The sequence below is a fragment of the Corapipo altera genome, unplaced genomic scaffold (assembly GCF_003945725.1).
Source record: "Corapipo altera isolate COAL_440 unplaced genomic scaffold, ASM394572v1 180, whole genome shotgun sequence".
In the NCBI taxonomy this organism is placed as follows: domain Eukaryota; kingdom Metazoa; phylum Chordata; class Aves; order Passeriformes; family Pipridae; genus Corapipo; species Corapipo altera.
The window spans coordinates 243,597-264,949 of NW_020884915.1; the positions used below are offsets into that span (position 1 = coordinate 243,597).

The window sequence follows — 21,353 nt, forward strand, 5'->3', positions numbered from 1 at the left end:
AGCTAATGAAGCACACTGTATGCTGCAAACAAGTGTGCAATAAATAATGCAAAGGGGTTGCACAGGTTTCCCTCATGCAAAGTATAAGACAAGCAGAGGAGACCAATGGATCCAAGGAAAAATGAAATGGAAATAGGCCTTTCCCACACTGCTCTATGCAACAGAACTGAAGAATCTGCACTGCAGACTGCACCGAGAGTAGATCCTGATCTTCCTGTGACCCCTGTCCCCTAGATCAGGGAACTTTTATGTATTTATATTTATATACATGCTATGTATTTGCAAACCTTCCCAGTGCCTCCACCGTTTTCTGATGCTTTGAGCAGTTTGCAAGTGATGCAAGAGAAGACACATTGGCTTTTTCCTGCTCATCCTTGGATCATCCCCAGTGTGCTGGTAAATTCCTGTTTAGAGCAATTCCTGCTCAGCCCCCTGCTGGGGGAAAGGCAGGCTCTGCTATCCCACCTGCCGGCCCTCACAGAAGAGAAAACCACTGAGAAGGAGGAAACTTGGGAGAGACTGTGCTTGGAAAGGCATTTAGACTCCATGTTTCAAAACCTTTTTCAGTGAAAAGCTACACGGGAAAAAATCACAAGATATTTTCCAACACATAACCTGGTATGGCTCAGGAGCGTCTGAAACTTCCAGGCTGGTGACAGAGAGAGCCAGGAGAGCTCACAGCTGCTTGTGGATGGGGATCCCTCCCGCCTCTGCCACGCGCAGGGAGGCTGCGAGCAGCTGCCAGAAGGCAGTGGCACAGCAGATTATGCTGGGCATAGCAGATCGTGTTGGGCAGCACTTGCCCACAAGTCCTGGGCACGTGCTCCATCCCCTCAGCCACCAAGGGACCGGCCCTTGTCACTCGTGTGGCCCTGACTAATGGGCTGTGCTGGGCAATGGATGGGGCTCAGGACCCCTGGCTCGGCTGGGACCCCCTCCAGGGCTCACTCTGAGGAGCGGCAGAGGTGACACCAGCCCAGCCCTCTCTCCAGAGAAGGGCACTGGTGGCACCATCTGGGCTTCCCTTGCCCAGCCCTTGCTCCAGGAAAAGGCAGCAGTGGCCCCACGCTCATTGGGGGTCTTGTTGCAGAGTCCTTCAAACCCAGCACCCTACGGCACAATGGACAGCAGGGATTGGAGCAGGAAAACTGCACAGGAAGTGCCCTGGTTCTATTCCTTCCAGCCTCAGCAGTTTGTTTTAAGCACCCCATTACGCCAGAGATCGCAGCGAATGTCACAGCCACTCTCAAGAGACAAGTTAAAGCTTTACTTCTCAGGCAAAGATGAAGCCAAGCGACACCTCCTAAGAGAAATACCTGCTTATTCTGCCAACACATCAGTGCCCACACAGAAACATTTTTTTCTTACTCAAGAAAAAGTTGTCTTTTTTCTGACTTTCTAATTAGGGCAGCTGTAAGTTGCTGGGTAATTAGGGGATTCTCCTCTATATTGTAGCACTCATCAGATGAACCACTCTGTAATACCATTATAACTGATGTGGTAATTTAATTAATACCAGTGGTGGCTGCACACAAATGTTGCGTGGCTGCTGAGATGAGTTGCCTCCTGCACCCAGCCAGTGTGGAGATTAAAGCACCACCAGCTCCGTGTGCAGGGAGCCACGAGGCGAGGCTGAAAGAGCCAGGTTTGTTCAGGTTACAGAAAAGATGTCTGCAGAGGACTCTGTTGCTGGCTTTATCTATTTGGTAGTTACAGAAAAGACAGACCCGGACTTTGTTCAGCAGTGCATGCCAAAAGATGGGGGTGATGGACACAAACCACTTTGAGGAAAATTCTGGCTGGATAATAGGGACAGAAAGTTCCTTGGTGAGGGTAGTCAAACACAGCAGTGGATGGCCCAGAGGAGCTACAAACCAAAATGTGTGGAGCTGCTCAAAGCTCAGCTGGACAAGCCTTGAACATCCCGATCTGCTGTTGAAGCCAGCCCTGCTCTGAGCAGGGGGATGAACAAGGGACTCCCAGAGGTCCCGTCCAACTGGAATTAGTCTGTTATTCTGCAACTGAAAATGCACTTGAATGGCAGTTTTATTAGATGCCACACAGTCTAAAGTGAAGCTAATCAACTAGCACATTAAAAAAATAAACCTTGTTTCTACTCTGCAACTTCTGGTGCCTTCAGAGCGGTTCTCCCAAATCAGTAATTTGGCTTTAAAGAATGAGTGTCATAAACTGGTCTCCAATTGGCACTATCTAGAAAAAACTCTGGCAAGTAGTAACCATTTTTAGGTGACAGAATAAAAACCTCTACATTTCTGAGTGTGCCATTTGAAACATCTTTCATAGCTGCTTACGAACACAGAGATTGAGAGAGGCCAGGAAAGGCTAATACATACCTATCAAGTACATAGCCAAGAGCCTTATGCCGTATTCCTGAGTAAACCGATGGGCTTGTTTCCCAAGCAATTAAATTGGAAGCATCATGGAAAAGATGAATGTTTACCAAGTCAAAGGCACTATGACAAAAAAGGAAAAAAAAATAAAATGATTCAGGATAAAAGAAAAAAAACATTTGTTGCATCAGCAAAGCATTTAACATAACAACACTTACTGTATTCGCTCTAATGTTACCTTAATATTTACTCACACAAACTTAGCAGGTTAAGCTATCATCATCAGAAAATTGTCAGACTAGCATCAAGCTAATGACAGGTCATCCATGGGTAAGACTCCATTAGTACAGTATGCACAACATGAAAATGAAAAGCTATTTGTTAGTTACAAGTCCAGAAATCAGGCAGTACCCTCTCACTAACATCTTCTTAAACCACAACTGAATATGTAAATAAGCAACTTCCAGTTTACAAAGCTGCAGCTAAATGCCCAGTAGAACTGTGTCTTTGCAATAAACAACAGGAAAAACTACTGACAGGAGAAGGTTAACGATGTTAAAGGCTAAATCACGTCACTGCAACTCCTTATGTGCCCCTGTGTGGAGAATGCCAAGATAACACACCCAGCTAGGAAGAGAACCCAGGCTGCTTCCCTCAGGCCGTGCCTGTGGGACCCAGACTCACAGACTCATTAGGCCAGACAAGTCCCCTAAGCCCACCCACAGCCTGGTAGTGAGAACACGGACAGGCTTTGGCCCAGAGAGGCATCAGCAGGATGCCTCTGGTTCCCAGACCACGACGGAGTTGGGAATGGATCTGGACACAGCAATGATGGCAGTGAGAACAGCGAGCACAGTCAGACACATAGGTCACCCAGCATGAAGGGCTCTGCCAGAGATCCTGGGAGAGGTATCTGGCTCCAGGGAACAGCACATCCTGCCCACTGAACTCACATTGAAGAGGAAGTAGAACCACTACACTTCTACCAAAATACAGAATTACACAACATGATGGCTTGAGATGTCCAGTCCTGTTGGCTGAAGGATGAACAGGAAGAATCCCTGAAGGACAGGGAGGTTCCCATGTCACCAGCTCGCTTCATGTGTGAAGGTATCTATAACCCATCTCCATGTGCCTAAAGCTGGCTTGTTCTTAAAACTGATAACAGACCTTCCACCTACAATTTCCCTGTCCTTAAACTCAAACTTTGATCATATTACCTGTTTTCCTGCAAATTAAACTGATTTCCGCCTCTTCTGCAGGGCTGACAAGACAGCACCCAGTCTCCCTGGTGCGTCCAGCCAAGTGTTCTCACTCCCTACTCAAATACTTCCACCATTCCTGACTCTCCTATCCTTTTTCCAAGTGCACCTAAAGTACAGCACTCAAAGCCAGACAGAGCACTCTATCACAGGCCTGGGCAGCACTCAAGTAAATAATTACCACATCTTTCCCCTTCGTGTCCTTCACAGGATCTATCTATTAACACATCTCAGTAAGATAATAATGAGCCATATTAAATTCTTTCTCCCTTGATCCTTTTCTACAGCAGGGGTAATGAGTCAGTTATTCCCCAAATTGTACTGCTGCTTTTGAATTCTCCTCTCAAAGTGCAATGCTGTGCACTTCCCTGACATTCATCTTCCAATACTACTTCCTCAAAAATATCAAAACAATTGTGGTTGCTGATTCTGACCTCTGATATACTTGCAAACATTCCCAAGGTTGGTGCCCTACCTAAATTTTATAAGTGTATTCTCTACTCCATTCTCTCTGCCAAATATGAACTATGCATGCAAACTGTGTTTAAGACTGCAACGCATTCAGGGCACTATCTTGCACCTATTAAAACACTGAGAATTACTGGAATAGAAACAAATACCTCCCCCTTATAGTCAAGATAGTAAAAAAAAAAAAAAAGTCAAAATGAAAGTGCACGTAGTTACGTAGTTCTCTTCCATTTCTAATTAATGTGAAAACTTGGGAGTGCCTCAAGATTCTTTAGTTCTTTGTCCACACTAAAGATAAGTTAATGAAGAATAATGGAGGTGAAAATCTGGATTCACGGAGAAACTCAACTGGGGCAGCTCGCTGAATCACTGAGGAGGAAAAAGGACAGTTCCCTGAAGTCTGTTAAGGTCACTTTTCTGGATCTTTGGGAATCCAGTGTTCTTGGCATGAGGTACATTCTATAATGACATTTTCCTGGGCAGGGAAAATGCACAGTTCCCCTCAAGGACTCACACAGAGGTATTAACAACAAGTGTTTGGGATATATATCTATTGACCTATTAGAATGTAGAAGTGTACTAATCAAAAGTCATGATTATGAAAATGGCCAAAACTTTGTTCATGTGCACAGAGACTGGGTGCAAACACTCATCACACCCTGAACAGTCACATTATATACTCAGACCTCATTAGGTGTATTTTCTACCCCCCTGTATAGTACTTGATTTTCATTCTCCAGAAATTGTTCACAGTAACTTGCCCCTTCAACTTCTCATTAGAAACTTCTCATTAGATCCTGTGAATCATAATCACAGATTATAAGACTATTCCAGACACAGAACTACCACCATGGCTCAGCTCATCACAGACCAGGAAAACACTCACTGCCCCACACCCTAGGCAGGCACAAGCACCATGTATGGATCTGATTCAAACATCCCTTACAGACTGCTCCTTCCAAGGACTGCCCTTTTATAGTATCCCCCACAAGAAAACACTGCCTTTAAATCTGTCTCTGAAGGACATTTTTTTCTTGGAAAGGCCTAAAGATAAATTCACATTATTTTTCAGCAAAGAGGAAATCCAAGAGGACAGGAGAGACAGAACCTGGACAAGTCATCATACAAGAGCAAAGGCCACATTAGTGACTGGTGCTAAATACCCACTTCTGCACAACTCTACTGCTGGAATCACATGCCTTGCACATGGATCTGAAAAATTAACATGAACCTAGGTTATCCCACAGCTGCCTGCCCAATTTCAGGGTCAAAAGTCTACGAAAGGAGAAAACCTGCTGCTTTTTCAGTTTGCACAAACTGCTTAATCTAATAAACATGCTTATGCCAACAAGCAAGAACACTGTTCAGCACTCAAAATTCAGCCTGTGTGAACATTAACACAAACTTACAATTTTAAGACATGAAACAACCACAGGAGTAAGGAAAAGCATTGAAGGTTCACATAAATGTATGTGACTGTAACATCAACAAATACCTGTGAGTTTACTGAGCTCTCCTTGGTTTAAGGTAAGGAAGACTTCCAGGTTCCCTCAGGGATAGTGTTTTGAAAATCAGCTGCCCCCTCAATATACATTATTACTGTTACTACTCTTACTGGTATTAAAGACAGCAATTTCAAACACAGATGTCAAACAGCCTCTGAGATATACCCCTTGTTAGCACTCGGGGGCACTGCTCCTCCAAAGGCAGCAATCAGCCCCTAAAACCACAGTGCTGTTCTGCTTCTGCTGGTTCTTTGCTCCCCTCAGCCCCACATCTCCACGATGTTATCTGATCCCTACCACAAAACGTTTGATCCTTCTGTAGACTTGCACAGTACATCTGATGAGGAACTCGCTCTGTTCTGATGGCACCCAGGTGACATCCCACATAACCAGGTCCAGCTTGGTGGGGTGGTTGCTCAGCACCTGAGTGCACAGGTAAGAGGTGCTGTCTGCTCTCTGTGCCCCTCCATACAGCCCTACCAGGGAGCACTGGGCTGCCAGCTGCTTCACTCCACTCTAGGATGAAAATGAGCAACCTCACACAGAACAGATTGTACGTTGGGCTTAAAATGGGAATCCTGACCTGAACACAACAAATAAATAATTCTGCTCCTGTAAAAACAATACAGGAGGAATTGGTTTAAAAACGCTGCATGCCTTAAGGGTCAAGTCCCTCCACTGACTTCAGTGGAAACTGGATTTAAAGAGTGCCTAGAGAACAAGCTCTTTCCTCAGAGATCCCAGAGGTGACGGCTGCACACCCTCTGGCCCAGGTGAGACACTGCCAACCTTGGGCAGCACCAGGTGTGGTGAGAGCACAGTGGGGGACACTGGGGGCCACACTGGGACTGACTCCTGGCTCTGCTCACAGGCACCAACATGTCTGACCTCTCCTCATCAGGAGCTTCCTCCGACCCGACTGGTCCCACCCTCATGCTCTGTGTGAGCAGAGATACCACATCTGGTTACACGTCTTCATAACTTAAGGAATCACAGAGTCTGCGGAGTTGGAAGGAAGAGACCCAAAGGATGATCAAGTCCAGCTCCTGGCCCTGCACAGGACTATCTCCAAGAGTCACACCATGTGCCCCAGAGTATCATCCAAATGCTCCTTGAGCTCTGTCAGGCTTGGTGCTATGCCCACTGCCCTGGGGAGCCTGTTTCAGCATTACTGAACACTGTGTGTTCAACTGATCATAAAGCACCTGTTTGGAACCAACCTGCTCTAGGAACAGACCAATCCACACGTGGAAGTACCTCCTTTGAAGCAGTTGTTAACAAACCCACATATAATACACATGCAATAAGAAACAACTTAAAGATGCAACTTACCAGTCAGTAATACACCATCTTGTTCGAATGAAACCTTTTCTGGACCACTTGCACTGAAAAATATGCAAAGAAGAGCCAGTCACTTTAGGCAGAGGATTACTGTGAAACATACTGACACAGAGAACAAAATAAAACAGAGCTCATCCATACACTGTAACCAAGAAGCACTGAACACAAACTGAAGTACCTTGAAAACAGATATTGTGTCTTTTATAAATCCCAGAATTATTTATATTTTTGGTTCTGCAGCATTTATAAACATGTATAAAATTAATATAAGCCCTGGCACTTGTTTATAGATGAAAGATAACCAAACAGGAAAGCTTTACAACTGTATTTATGCTTAGCCTAAACCAGCAAATTCTTACTGCCTATGCACAAATGTCCTCTTTGCAATTTTACCTGAACTGTAAAATGTCATCAGAGATTTACATCAAATTAAAATGAATGAGATCTGCTAGAAAGCTATTTCTCCTGCTGAGCCAACCCACCCCATATTTCTATAAAAGTTAAGGGGAATTTAAATAATGGTAAAACATTACATCCATCAAAACTGCACTGTCAGTGACAAAGCCACAAATCAGCTCATGCCCACACATGGCACTTATGATACAGCAAAAGGGGTTTTTCAGCACCACTCCTGAGCCACTGCCACAAATTACAGCCTCCCACAAGAAGACATGATTCTGAGTCCTATTTATTCCCTATAAACAATGCATGTTGGGCTAGGCTAATGTGCTCTGAGAATAAATAGTGCACCACACAGGCCTAAACAATGGTGCCAATGATTTTGTAGCAAATGACTGCAAGTCCTTATTGCGAATAAAGTGCCAGTCCCAGCAGAGCCCACCCTGGCAGAGCTACCACCCCTGAGGCACTGGCCAGGGGTATTTTCTCCCCCTCTGTGAACTGACAGTCCTCAGTCTCACACACTGCTGAGACAGTGAGGGGCCCCATCAACCCAAACTGGGCTGTCTTAGAATGAGAAACAGAATCACAGAATGGCTTGAGTTGGAAGGGACCTTAAAGCCCACCTCATTCCACCCCCTGCCATGGGCAGGGACACCTTTCACTAGACCAAGTTGCTCAGAGCCCCATCCAGCCTGGTCTGACCACCCCTCAGTGAACAGGGACCCATCTCCCTCTCCCCTCAGGCACAAGCACAACGTCTGCAGCCAAGGCCAACCAGATACACCACAATAATAATTATATTTTGAATAATTATCTACTTTATGACAAATATTTTCTTTTAAAATGTGAAAAATAGCCTCTTCTGCACGTCCTGCATTCGCCCTGGTCAATCAGGGGACTAGAAGGCAAACACTGCAAACCTTCCTAACAGGATCCATGGCTGAACCAGAAACCCCACAATCCAGTAAGGTCTCTTCACAGTAAGGTCTCTTCTGTGATGATCACGAGGGCACAGTTACAAGTTGAGATGTCAACACTTATTCAAAAGCAAACCAATAAGAAAGCTAAATGCTAAAAGCATTGAAAACTGGCTCAAATTTAATCTCAATCGAAAAAAGGAAGCTCTGTCACTTCCTTCTTAAAAATAACTACACCGAACTTTTAAATACTGAAGAAAAATACACAGAACTAAAAATCAAGCAGTCCAAGCCTATGATGTGGCCCAAGATAATGTCTTTGATCAAGCTGGCATTTTTCATTTGCTATTTTCCTCTTTGGCAACATGACAGGTAACTCAAAAGGTGCAACACCAAAAAAGGACCAACAGGACCATGTTGCTTAGAGCCACATCCACTTGGGCTTTGAGCATCACCAAGGACAGTAATTCCACAGCCTGTCTAGCCCTGTCTTCTGCTGTTTATCCTCATGGTGAAAGCTTTTCCCAGATTTAGTCAGCTTTTCCCTTACTGCCACTGCTGATTGCTGCCCCTTGTCCTGTTTCTGCACACCCAGAAGCACCTGTCCCCTCCCTCTCCTGGTGGCACAGATGGCCTCTCTGGCATCTCCTTCCACATCCCCTGCTCTAGCCCCAGAGTTGCCTCGGCTACATTTGCTCCCCTCTGTCCATGTTTGCCTGGTATGGGGTTCCCAAACAAGACACTGTAAATGTGATGTGGCCTTGGAGTGCCAAATTGATGGAGGAGTTCCTTCCTGGGATCTAACACATCCTGGGATGCCAGTGGCTTTCTCTTCCATCCAAGCACATCTTCAACTTGTCCAGTCAGATCTGTGCCCTTCTCTGTTTCCTGGACAGTCACCTCCAGCCTGCAGCACTTTGTGAGGTTATCCTGCCCCAGGGACACGGCTTGGCATTAGTCTTTGCTGAACTCCGTGAGGTTCCCTCCAGCCTGCTGGAGTCCCTGTCACAGCATCCCTGCCCTCCAGCACACTGACAGCTCCCCAGACTGAGCACAGTCAAGCTGAGTGTGTGCTCCATCCTGCTGTCCAAGCTGGTAACAGAGGAGTAGGATAGTAACAATCCCAGCATCGACCCCTGAGGAACACCACTGGCAACAAGCTGCCAGTTGCACTTTGTTACCACCCCATAACCCTGGGGGCTGGCCAACTTTCCCAGCTGGTGTCACCAACTGGGCTTCCAGGACACTGTGACAGACTGCATTTGAAGTCCTTGCTAGAGTCAATGCCTACAATATCCACAGCATGCCCCTTCCCCATGCAACTGGTCATCCAGGAAGATTTGCTCTGTCAGCTTTCCATGCCTGAGGAGATGCCACCTGGGACACTTCCTGACAATGGATGTGACGTGTTTTCCCAGTCTTTCAGGAGGGCAGGGGGAGCCTCACTGACATCAGCCAGATCCCTTCTCCCTTGGATGTGCCCTGTCTGCTGCCACAGGCTAATGCACGTACAACTACTTTATGGTTTTGTGTAACCAAAGTGTCTGGGACCCAAAGTCCTGTTGTCAATCCTAATCCACTTCTCCAGCAGCATCTGGAATCTGACTGGAATGTGAAATCTGATTCAAGGCACCCACAGGACCCCACTCTAGTTCTATCCCTGACACCTCACCAAGACAAGAAGTACCAGCACACAGTGTGCCCAGCCCTTGGCACTGCTGCCTGGCTGTTTAACACAAGCCTATGCTAACACAAGCCAGTGAAAAGGTATTTGCAACACAATTTGTATTTTGTGACATGGTAAAACACAGAATTCCTCACCAGAGTTCGGTGTTTCCTCACACACACACTGTGAATATGAGTTTAAGGGCAGTGGTAAATCTGAGAGGCCACTTCCCAACAATGTATTATAACCACTGTAAAGGAGGCTCTGATACCTCACTATCAGAAGTCCGCACAAAAAAAAATATTTTTTAAAAATCACCATTTGAAAACTGGTAGTTATATTCTGCCAGCCTTTCCTTTGTGAATAGAGTCTCTGAGGAGATCGTGCTGACCTTTTAAAACCCCCCAGAACCACCACCTACATAAATAACCCCTGCTACATTGGAGGAAAGGACCTCCAGACAGCATTAACATGAAGAGAGAGGTTAGAGAGGGCTAATGTCAAAAAGCACTGTGAGCAATAAGTAATGCACACAAACCATGATTGATAATGACCAGCACAGAGCCTTAATTCATCTTTTCTCCATCATTTTACTGAGAGGGACCATATCAAATTAAATAGTGACCCAGCAAGGGTTTATTCAACCATACAAAGCAGGGCATGAAGGAAAGACATATTAAAGTGGTGATGACTGTGGTGTAATTGCAGCTCCTTAAAGGAACACCACTGCTCCAGGGGAAACCTGGAGCAGGAACTGGCCAAACACTGACAGCACCGAGCGATGCTCAGCACTGACAGGCCTTCATGGCCTCAGTGAGAACTCCTCCTCCTCAGAGCCTCATGCAGGACCCGTGTTCCATGTGCTCCCAACACACTCAGTGTTCAACTAGCCAGGAAATGAGCTGTATTATGACTACTTACCACAAAAACAATGCAGAATGTAGTTCCTACCCCAAAATTACTTCCTTTCTTTCCTTAGATCAGTTGCTTTTGTAACTATTGGAAGTCAGTGGTTCCGTGTAATGCTCCAGTCTGTGTCATTGCCAAAAAGCAACAAGTGGTGGACAAAACCATGAGGGTTTGTGCCTTTTACCTGGCCTGAGGTGAAGCCAGCATGGGTGACCGTGAAGAAGCTGCAGCTCCTACTGGAGAACATCACCTGTGCCTCTGTACCATAAAATGACACTTCTTTTACTGTGTAACTGGTATATTCCCCCACTTCAATCTGCAAAATGCCTTTAGATACTCATAAACTGAACACATTTATTTAATTCCTTTAACTTCCATAAATAATTCACTTATTAATGACTTGTCTATTTAACATGAGGAATGCAGAGGTTTGTAGGCTTTGGGCCCAATGCAGCCCAAGAGCTGGAGCACCTTTCAACATCTCCCATATAAAAATGTCATCCTCAGTCTCAGATACGAACTGCAGCTGAACAACAGGCCTTTCATATTTTTGGATCACTGATGTGCTTTAATATTTCCAAATACAGTATTTGGAAAGAAGAAAGTTTTGAAAACAGAATGTATAGAAGAACTATAGCTTGGGAAGGAGGAAAGAGAAATTTGCTTCTTGTTGCAGATTTCAAAGCAACAATCTTTATTTTTACTTTAACAAATAGTCACTACCTGCTCCACTATCTGTAAGCCAGCATAAAACCAGGTGGAAATGACACAGGTCATCTGTATGCTCTCAGAGAGGGATCTACATTTTAAAATAGGAAAAAAATTCCTACTTCGTGTCCCAGAAAGGGGATACCACATCTTTCACCTTAGAGTATTAAGTCCCTTCTCAGATCCTCTGTTAATAGGATTCCTTTAGCCAGCAGATGGATTGTGAATACAGGCAGTTTCATCTACTAAAAGACAACATAAATCATCATTGAGAAAGGAGAGACCGCAGTAAGGTTATCACCATACAGCCTCCTCCATGAAAGGTTTGCATTAAAGCATTAGTGAAATTAATTCATCTTTCATAAGAGCTTTGAGCAGTATCTGTGATCTATGATAACAACCAATTTCTCACTATGGGAAAAAAAAATTACTCAGGCCTGATAGACTACACAAATCTGCTTTTTTTTAAATGGCCTAACATTATCTGGAGTGTTGCTCCCAGAGGCATCATTTGAGGCTTATGCCTCGCCAAGAGGACCCATAAATCAAGGCAGAAAGTTTTGTTAGTTTTATATGCAGTGGGCTGTAATTATTTTGAATTGCATTATGACTCAATCATTGTAATTACTTTTAGATCATCTTTAAGCAGCAGTAATAAAAAGAAAAGAAATCAGTCTTAAACCATTTCTCACACAAAAAATTGCAAATGTGATATGTGAGGTCTGGCTAAAACACACGAGAACATGTCAATACAATGTTCAGGTAGATAAACTGCTCATGCGTCCTGCTGGGTCAACTTAAATTTCCAAAATACACATCATTTAGTGGCCTTTTAATTAGCATTGTTATTATCAACATTTGTCTAGGAAGAAAACGGGTGATAACAAGATTAATTTTAGCTTTAGAAATAGAAACATGTATGAGAACCAAACTATGTCCCTGTTGGTTTTTGCTGTTGCTGTGTCTGTGTGTTTGAGAGGCTCTTTGGTCTCCAGTCTCCAACAGAAACAGCATAGTCTGAATATCACCGCAATTATTTTCTAGCTTTGCAGGTCTCATGGAAATACACTGGGCTGGCCCATGCCAGGGGCAGCCAGGTGAGCACAGTCACAGGTGAGCACAGCAAGTCACAGAGCTGCAGGAGGGATCTGCTGCTGTCCCCACCATTGCAGTCCTGGATAGCCTGCATCCCTTTCCTCTCCCTCTGTGCAAAGCTCTGCAACAGCTCGGGTGAATCCCCCAGCCTGTTCCATTTGCCTGGCTACAACACCATTCCCAGCAATTGTGCTGAGGGCAGGAACAGAACTTCACATTCAAAGTGCTTCAGGGATTTGTTCATGTCTTAATAGTGCATACTGGTGGGTTTCCTGTTTATTCCTCCTCCAGGGTAAGCAATATCCCCAACAATCAGAACATGGTGCTTTCTGCTCAGAACAGTCATTTAAGGCACTGGAACAATGAGACCAGCGTGAAGGTGTCAGAGCCTCCAAAGGGATTTAGCTGCTCATTGGGTTCTGGACCCCACAGGCTTGTCCCAAAAGCAGCACTGGAGGGTGTATCGAATGGAGAAGCTGCTGATGCTCAGGCAAATGTGGGAACACCTGATTCCTGAGCACCCACAAGGAATGAACACAATTGCTGCTCCACAAAAATGTGTGGGAAAGCCCTGAGAATCCACTATTGCTCCAAGAGACTGTGAAGAATTATTGATGTAAAAGGGATAATAAACAATGCTGAACAAGTTACAGCTTTGCCAGTCTCAGGATGAAACGAGCAGTGAAACAAGGGAGGAAATAACTCTCCCTGGGTATCAACGAGGAATCCATAACTTGTCCTAGTGCTCTGAGGTGGGATGGCAGCACTGACCACACCGTGCAGTGCTCTCACTGCAGTCACATCACTCTCAGTCCTACTCGGCTCCTGCTCACATTCCCAGTCCCAGACACTGCTACAGCTCCCTCTGGAAAGGGGAGGAATGAATATCTGAGGAACCACCTCAGGGGCCCTCAAAATGACGTAACACTTCATTTCAATGAAGTTACATCAAATGATGTAACACTTAACTTCAAAGAAGTATTCAAAATGTTTATTCACAGGAGATAAAACCTTAGCAAAATTATGCCAAAGGTAGTTTCCCTTCCAGTACAGAGATATAAAGATAAATAATTCAGTATCAAAGTCAATCTTCGCCCCATCAACCTGGTAACTATTTATGCAATGCTCTGCCGAGTCCACAAGCACTGTGTAAATATGTCTAAGTGTGTATATTTACAAATTCTAAATTGAGTTAAAAAGTTTATTTAGTTCTTCCTTTTATTAAAGTAATAACATGCCTGTTTGATCCACAAATGTAACAGGAATTCAACAAATTTATTCACTTGGCTTGAGGAAGATGTTAACCATTAAATACTCATGTTCTAGATGTTCTTAAGAAGTTAAAAATGAGAAAATTAAAGCAAACATCAAAGAAAAGAATTACAGGCAAGGTCTGCACTTGCAGGTGCAATAGAAGAAATCCCTCAGCTCTGCTTGTGTTTCTGGTTTTGACAAGACGTTCAACCTCAGACCTGCAGCACTCCCCAGTTCTTCTGAGAACAAGAGGGAGTCTGAGGGCAGCCTCAGAGGACACCATCAGTGTGTGTCCACGTTACATGTACTCTTGCCCACACAGGAGCTCCCTTTTCCCAATCCCAATCCACGTGCATAGAGCCACGGCTGTGGGACGCACCCTACCAAGGAGCAGGGCCCCCTGAGACAGCCCTGCCATGGCACAGTGTGCCATCTCTTGGGGTTTAAATGCACAAACGAGTCTTTTCGTCACTGTCTCTACCCTTCACAAGGACTTCCTACTATACAAAGAGTTCCACTGGAATTTGGTACATCCATGCCATGACTTAAAACATGTATTGCAGGTGTCAAGAAACTGACAGGCAAACCAATAAAACTCCAAGACTCCATTACACGCTTATTTATGTCACTGAGAGGAGCTGCTCAAGTAATCAAAGCAAATCACAGTCAAACCCAGCATTTGGGAATGCTCCACAGGACCGGACGTACCTCAGGGAAATAATCCTGTGGAAACTTCTCTTTTTCCAGCATGGGCGTGCTTTCTAAAGTGTCAGAGTAGATTTCTTTCCCAGTAACCTTTTTATACTTCTTAGCTAGGAAGAGAGAAAAAAAAAAATTAACATACATAACCTCAACATTTTGAGCAAATTCCTGCACTCAATGGCAAAGCAGTGACATCTGCAAAACAGCTGGCAAATCAACAGGGTAAATCGAAAGTGTGCAAGCACTGAACTGTTCTGGGGGAAAACCAGACACCACTAAACCAGGTATAAACACACCTGCTTATAATAGATACCTCAAAGCTACACAGTTACGGGTACTGTCCTTTCTGCTATCCAGAGCCCTGTAAAATGCTGGAGCCCTAATCATGACCCTGGTCTCTGCACACCCTTGCACTTTAACCCTCCCCAGCTGCTCTGTGACCCTGCAGCCCCCATGTCCTTCAGATCATGCCTTTCGGGCCATCAGCACATGAGGCTGGCACGGGGATTTACAGCTGGAATGGGTGCTGGCTTTGTACAAGAGATTCAGCGGTGACGCACATCACTCTCCAACGTCTCTAATGAATGGCTTCATCACAGACAGAAACTGCACAGATTCCTATGGACCTACTCAGCTCCTGAATGAGAGGTTCTGCTTCTTGATCCACTTCGTACTTGGTCTCTCTCCTGATCAGGGCAATGTACTGGCATGTCTAAGGTGAGAACCTGACTTAGTCCACAAACTCCTCCGACACAGGAGTCTGGGCAGCTGTTGTACAGCTGCCATTACACTGGACCTACCCAACTGGATTGAGGTTTGACTGGGAATGTACAGGAGAAAAACTCCAACTATTATCAAGAACCCTCAATTGTCCAGTTCTACTGGATAGCTGGTGAAAACACCAAGCGGTACAAAAACCTGTCAGTTAAAGTTGTCTAGATAAAGTATTTTATATAATCTGATGAAGCATTTACTGTAATGTAGCACTGTGTCTTAGGGGGAAAAAAAGTATCATTCTTTATGTGCCAATCACTCTGAGGTCTGGCTCCTACAGGAAAACTGAACAAATATTCTGATTCTCAGTGGATCATGGATGGATGTGCCTCTTCCAGCAAGTTTAACAGTGTCAGCAGAGATCCCGATGTCATTTGGGATACAGAGAAGACTTGGCAGAATTGTAAGGACTGAAGGCTTCTGCTGGGAGAACCTCAGTAAAAGGTAAAAGAAGCTCTAGGCAAACAGAGGCACTTCCCCATCATCCACATTGGCACTGACACTACGTGTGAGCCAGTGACTCGTTGACACGACTGCTGAGCAGTGAATGCAGGGGGAATACAGCCTGTCCCCAGCTAAAAACAGCTCTACTCATTTCTGACTTCACACCAGAGAACAAGATTCTTTTTGTAAATCAAAGTGGTCAACTAGAACTGGCTAAAACCCCTCTTTGGAGGATGGCCCTTCAGAACAAACAGTTTGGCACTGGTTTAAATTGTAAGCAAACTTTTGGGCCTCTGACCACTGTGAAAACAGTCCAACACCTCTATGCTGTAGCAAATAATACGTGAGGCTGCAGGAGAAAGATATTCTCATTTTAAAACTCAGATACGTCTTCCTGAGATCTGAAAAACAGAGACAATCTTTTTTTTCCCCAAAGTCTGTATTCAGTCACATCCAACTGTGCAGTGAATTTTGAAAAGCCACAGTGATGTTCTAGGAATACTGAATTGTGTATTAACATCTATTTTTTGCATGCTTTTGAGCAGAACCAGAATTTCATAATGATTTTTGTGCAGAGGATGTTTGTATCCACTCAGATTTTTCTTCTGATTTAAAGGCTTAACACACTGTGAAAACGTCAACAGTCATGACGAGAAGAGGCAAGTTTTACATTTCCCCTGAAAGATGGGAGCCTTCACGGTCATATTTTACAACCCCTACACTGGGAGATGGATTCTGCTCTACGTTATGAGAACAGTGGGTGACTTACAACAGTGATTCACCCATTTTCTTGGATTCTTATTAAGAGTTTTTTCCTTCCAAATGATACCTGGGCCAAAGCCATCTTTATGTGAATGGTTCCCATCCCAGCCAGCTCTGCTAAGGTTTTGCAAAGCAAAACGAAGCACTGACCATTTAAAGTATTTATTTTCTGGAACAAGTATCTGCTTACTGCTTTCCTATTGATTCTTTTCCCCTACATTTTTTCCTTCCATTTTCTCACTTCCCTTTTTAATTCTTACACTTCCTTTTAAAAGCTGCACAGTAGTGAATATGTTGCCAATTAATGATTAATAAATACCAAAAGCTCCTCTTTTCCTGAAGCAGCTGCCATTTCCCTGTCAGGTGTGGCTGGAGCAGGACAAATCCCATCTGTGACCAGCAGGAGGAACCTTCAAGTGGAGTTCAGAGTGAAACTGCTGCTCCTCCAGTGCTGGTGGGATGAAGCTGTGGGCTCAGGTGTGCAGACAGTTCACAGATTATTGGCACACAAAGTCATTCACACGGTAGAATGAATGAACAGCCACAGCAGGGAGAGCAGACTGTTCTACCCAGGGCCTGGGCAACACCTGGGACCCCCAGCGTCCCCCAGTGTCCACAGTTCAGTTCTCTGTGTGCACAGCTCGTTACTGAGTGTCTGCAGAATGGTTCTGGTCTGGGAGAAAGCCCAGGTACAGCCTCTTTGGAGTGCCAGCCTCACTATGGAGTGTTCCCATATGGTTTGTCAGAGACAAAATCACTCTGTGATGTTATTATGAAAATGTTCCTTCAGCACTGAAACCAGTAGTGACAGGACGACTTATGTTGGCTAAATCTTGAGTAGCTACACATGCAGAACTACTGTTCAAATATTTCAGGGCAGGAAGACCCTGTACCCTCAATTACATGAGCAGAAAGAACCTGTCTCTACTGAGAACAAAAATAATGAATCTATATAATTAAGACAATTATAACACTCCATAGTTACCACCATTTTAACAGTGTCTCAAATTAATGGGATGCTAGATGAAGTATTAACGTGGCTCAGTTCAGTGAGCTAAATGAAGCTCAGGAGATTTTTATATTAAATATACACAGTTCTCAACTGAAATAACATAAATTTTACATAATCCTTTCTATATTCACCTCTGGAAGCATTCAATAATTTTCTATCATATTTTTAATATTTAATGTACATAACCTTGCATTACTTTTAAACTTGTGAGATGTAGCAAGACCTCCAACCTGAAGGATCAATGTGGGTTAAAACAATGCCACCCTCCTACTGACCTGCTCTGCTCCTGAGTAATTTAAGCCATAAATCTACCTCATCTGCTTTGCAAAATGACCATTGCTGTAGGACAGTTAAGGTCTTGGTCCTGTATCTGATCTACACGGAAGAACCTTGTGGCCATTCAGAGTTCTGAAACCCTCAGGGACCACTATGGACCCAAGGGTCCATGGGAATGATTAATGCTCCAGCTTGCAACCTGTGGCCGGTCCATTGACTTCTCCTAAGAGGTCTATAAAAGGTAAGAAAAGCAACGCCTGTCACCAAGGGACCTGCATGCATTATACAGGAGTCTGTGTAACATGGAAACACTGCCAAGCACCACCATCAGAAAAGAGGATGGAAAAGCTGCCTTGATGTATAAACCAAATTGTCTATTAAAAACATTTAACTCCTTCGCTTACCTTTAAAATCAAACTGGTAGATGTTTTTCAAAGATTCGTGAAGAAAGTAAAAACTTCCTAGAGCCTGTAATAAAACAATAATAAAATATGAAATTAAAAAAATATCCACTTCAGCTAACTAAATTCAAAAGAATATCATGGTTTTCAATTAGAAAAAGAAAAATGCACAGAAGAAATTTATTCATGTTTAAATTTTCTAAGATCTATAAAAATATTAATTTCCTTTGTTGCTTCTCTGAAGTTTCATCAACCATTATAAAGAAGATCCTTAACAGCTGACCGACCTCGGTAAGGGCACCACAGTCAGTGTACATTTAAACACCAAAAGGATGGACACAATGGGTGACACCAACTGGTGCCCTTCTAGGCCCCAAACACAGCCCCCCAGGTCTGTTACAAAAACATGACAATATCTCCTTCACTTCAGAGCAAAACCAAAGCTTTTGGAGCCTGTTGTACAGGAACAAGAGAAAGTTTTCCATTTTCCAACTTGCACCTCAAGCCTCTGCAGAAGAGGCTCCACAACCTCCCAGCAGCCTGACATGGTTTTTTCCTACCCTGAGACTGAAAACGTTCCTCAACAGGGACAACACCCTTTGCCTTCCTGCTCCAGTCTTCTCTCCATATGTCCCTTTTCCCAAGACCCTCCACAGATGCCAACCCAGGGTGCTCGGGCCAATAGTCCCCTCCTGGCTCCGTTTGTGCCATGGGAGTTTTGTCATGATGGGACTTACAGGTATAGTGAGCTTGCTGCTTGCTTTGCCTTCTCCTCAGTCATGTCATACACTGCTTTCCTCCAGTTAATGAGAGGAAAATTACATGTTAGAAGAGAGCAAATGAAAATCAAGCGAGAAACAAAAAAGCAGTGTAAACAGACTTATAGTGGAATATGAAAAAATTTAGAAATTTTAAATGAGAACTTGATAAGCCTTCAAATATACTTGATGCACTCAACAGAAGCCGAGAAAAAAGCAGCCTGCTCATAGATAAACTCTTACTGAGAAGAATAAAAGAAGCAACGCATTAACCAAAAAGGATGATTTAGTTTCATTCCACTTCGGCTCGGGGACTGCTGCATTATTTATAAGACGTTGCACATCCAGAGATTAAACATTTGCTGATTTGTCAAAAGCACAAACATGAGGTCCTGCCCATCTCCTTGACATATTAGTCCATCCAACAGAAAACACTGTCACACGTTTAATTGATGAGTACACGTCCCTGCGACCCAGGCGGATTCCTTCGGGCCTTTGGGTTTCTTTTTTATAACATGGAGGAGGCGAAGAGGGAACTGCAGGAGACACTCCTGTGAAGGACTCAAGGTTAACTGTGCTGCAACAAGGACACACTGCCAGGAAAAAATAAATCCTGGTACAAGATAAAAGCACTGCCACCTGATACTCCCAGTTGGTCCATCCCTTTCTTCAATGCACAGGACAAAATCTGACATATATAAAGATAACACTTTGCTATATAATAATACTCTTTAAGTACTCAGTATAAAGATACAGCTTTATTTCACCTTCTAACAAGGCCTTCAGAATAAAAAAAGGAGCCTCAGCAAGCATCTGGGAAGTATCATCCCAAATGCCTCAAGTCTGAAAAATTTAATAGCAAATGAAAAAGGGATCCTGGAAAGGGAACTCGGGCTATGTCAGTAACGTGTGGCCAAGTCAGCCTACCTGTGACATCTCAGTGCTGTTTTTAAGGGAGCTTTTCTTTTTCCCACGAAGCAGGACAGCAGGATCATGCTGTCAAAGTACCTCCAGTCCATGCCCTGCCCCATGCAGTCTCCTCAGAGAGGAGACTCAGAACTCTCCTGGGCTGGAGCCTCCCTCTCCTCCTGAGTTGTTGCTTCAGTGTCTCACCACCTTCATGGTAAACTTTTCCCTTTATTCTCATCAGAATTCCCTATGCCACAGCTGAGACTAAGTAAAAAAGACTAATTATTTGGAAATAGTGATCTGTCCAAATCAGGTACAAATCTGGGTGACAGAATTACGAACTCTGAAGCTTCTCATGTCACATATCGACAAGTAAGCCTTCAAGTAAACCCAAGTAAGTAAACCCAAGTAAGCCAACAAGTAAACCACGAAGAATCCAGATGCTCTAACACTTGGTTTATTTAGGTGTCATAATTCTATTAAAAACAGTACTGTCACTCGTCCTCAAGCTACAACTTCCTTTCTGAGTGTCACAATTCGCTCATTGCTAGACTTCTTACAGCTTTAATCTCAATTTTAAAAACTAATTTTGAAGACTTACGCAGCAAAAGTTTGGTTTGATAGTTTGCACTTCTAGCACAGTGTCAGCTACTCATGCACAATGAATCTGTGACAGTGATGAAGTAACTCTGTCAATTTTCAGGAACTGATACCACTAACATTAAGACAGCCTTGGACTGTGCAATTCCAAACACCCCACTGAAAAGAATCAAAACTATAATGGAATGGAAATTACAGCTATCGCTATCTTCCGCATTGTTATAGACTTAATCAGCTTTAGGTACATAAATGTGAACTTGTAAAAATGATGGAGTGCACTTATAATTCCCTGCCCTAATGCAATGAAATATACATAAAAAAACCTTCCAGGGCCTAATGCTTAGGCCCTTTTGTTGAGACGATTATGTTAATTCAATTTATTTCTCATAAAATGCCAGTTTAACAATGCAGTTAAATGAGATTAATTTAAAGTGTAGAACCTTGCTTTATTTTCTTATTTACAATTTCAATATCCTTTGGAAAAAGCAGCAGTGGCACATACAGCAGCAGCAGTATGTACAGTATCTAAGTGATACAACACAGGAACACATTACAGATTATAAACCACCCAAAGAGTTCAACTTTTAAACATCTCAAATGCAAAGAAAGCAAGCTATTATTTGTTCCACTTTAAGGGTTGTTGAAATGGATGACTTCTGCTGTTAGCACAAGTTCTACACCACCTGTAAATAGGTGCTTCTACTCAAATGGAATCTCAGTGGCTGTGCTGTGCACTGTCCCTTCCTTGTTCAGTTACAGAGGCTTCGCCAGCGCGAATCAGCCGATCTGAGAATACTGCAGCCCTCTTCATTCCTTCTTCTGGGAATACTGCAGCCC

At 43.8% G+C, this 21,353-nt stretch overlaps 1 protein-coding gene across 1 annotated transcript in view; it reads right to left on the reverse strand.

The window, feature by feature from the left end:
• Nucleotides 1-21,353, reverse strand: part of INPP5A (inositol polyphosphate-5-phosphatase A) — a 147,290-nt gene that overhangs the window by 77,922 nt on the left and 48,015 nt on the right. Inside the window, exons 4-7 of the mRNA XM_027655260.1 lie at nt 18,253-18,316; nt 14,587-14,690; nt 6,919-6,971; nt 2,355-2,474 (exon numbers count right to left, since the gene is read on the reverse strand). Coding sequence (XP_027511061.1) covers nt 2,355-2,474; nt 6,919-6,971; nt 14,587-14,690; nt 18,253-18,316 — 341 coding nt within the window. The remainder of the gene's footprint in view (nt 1-2,354; nt 2,475-6,918; nt 6,972-14,586; nt 14,691-18,252; nt 18,317-21,353) is intronic.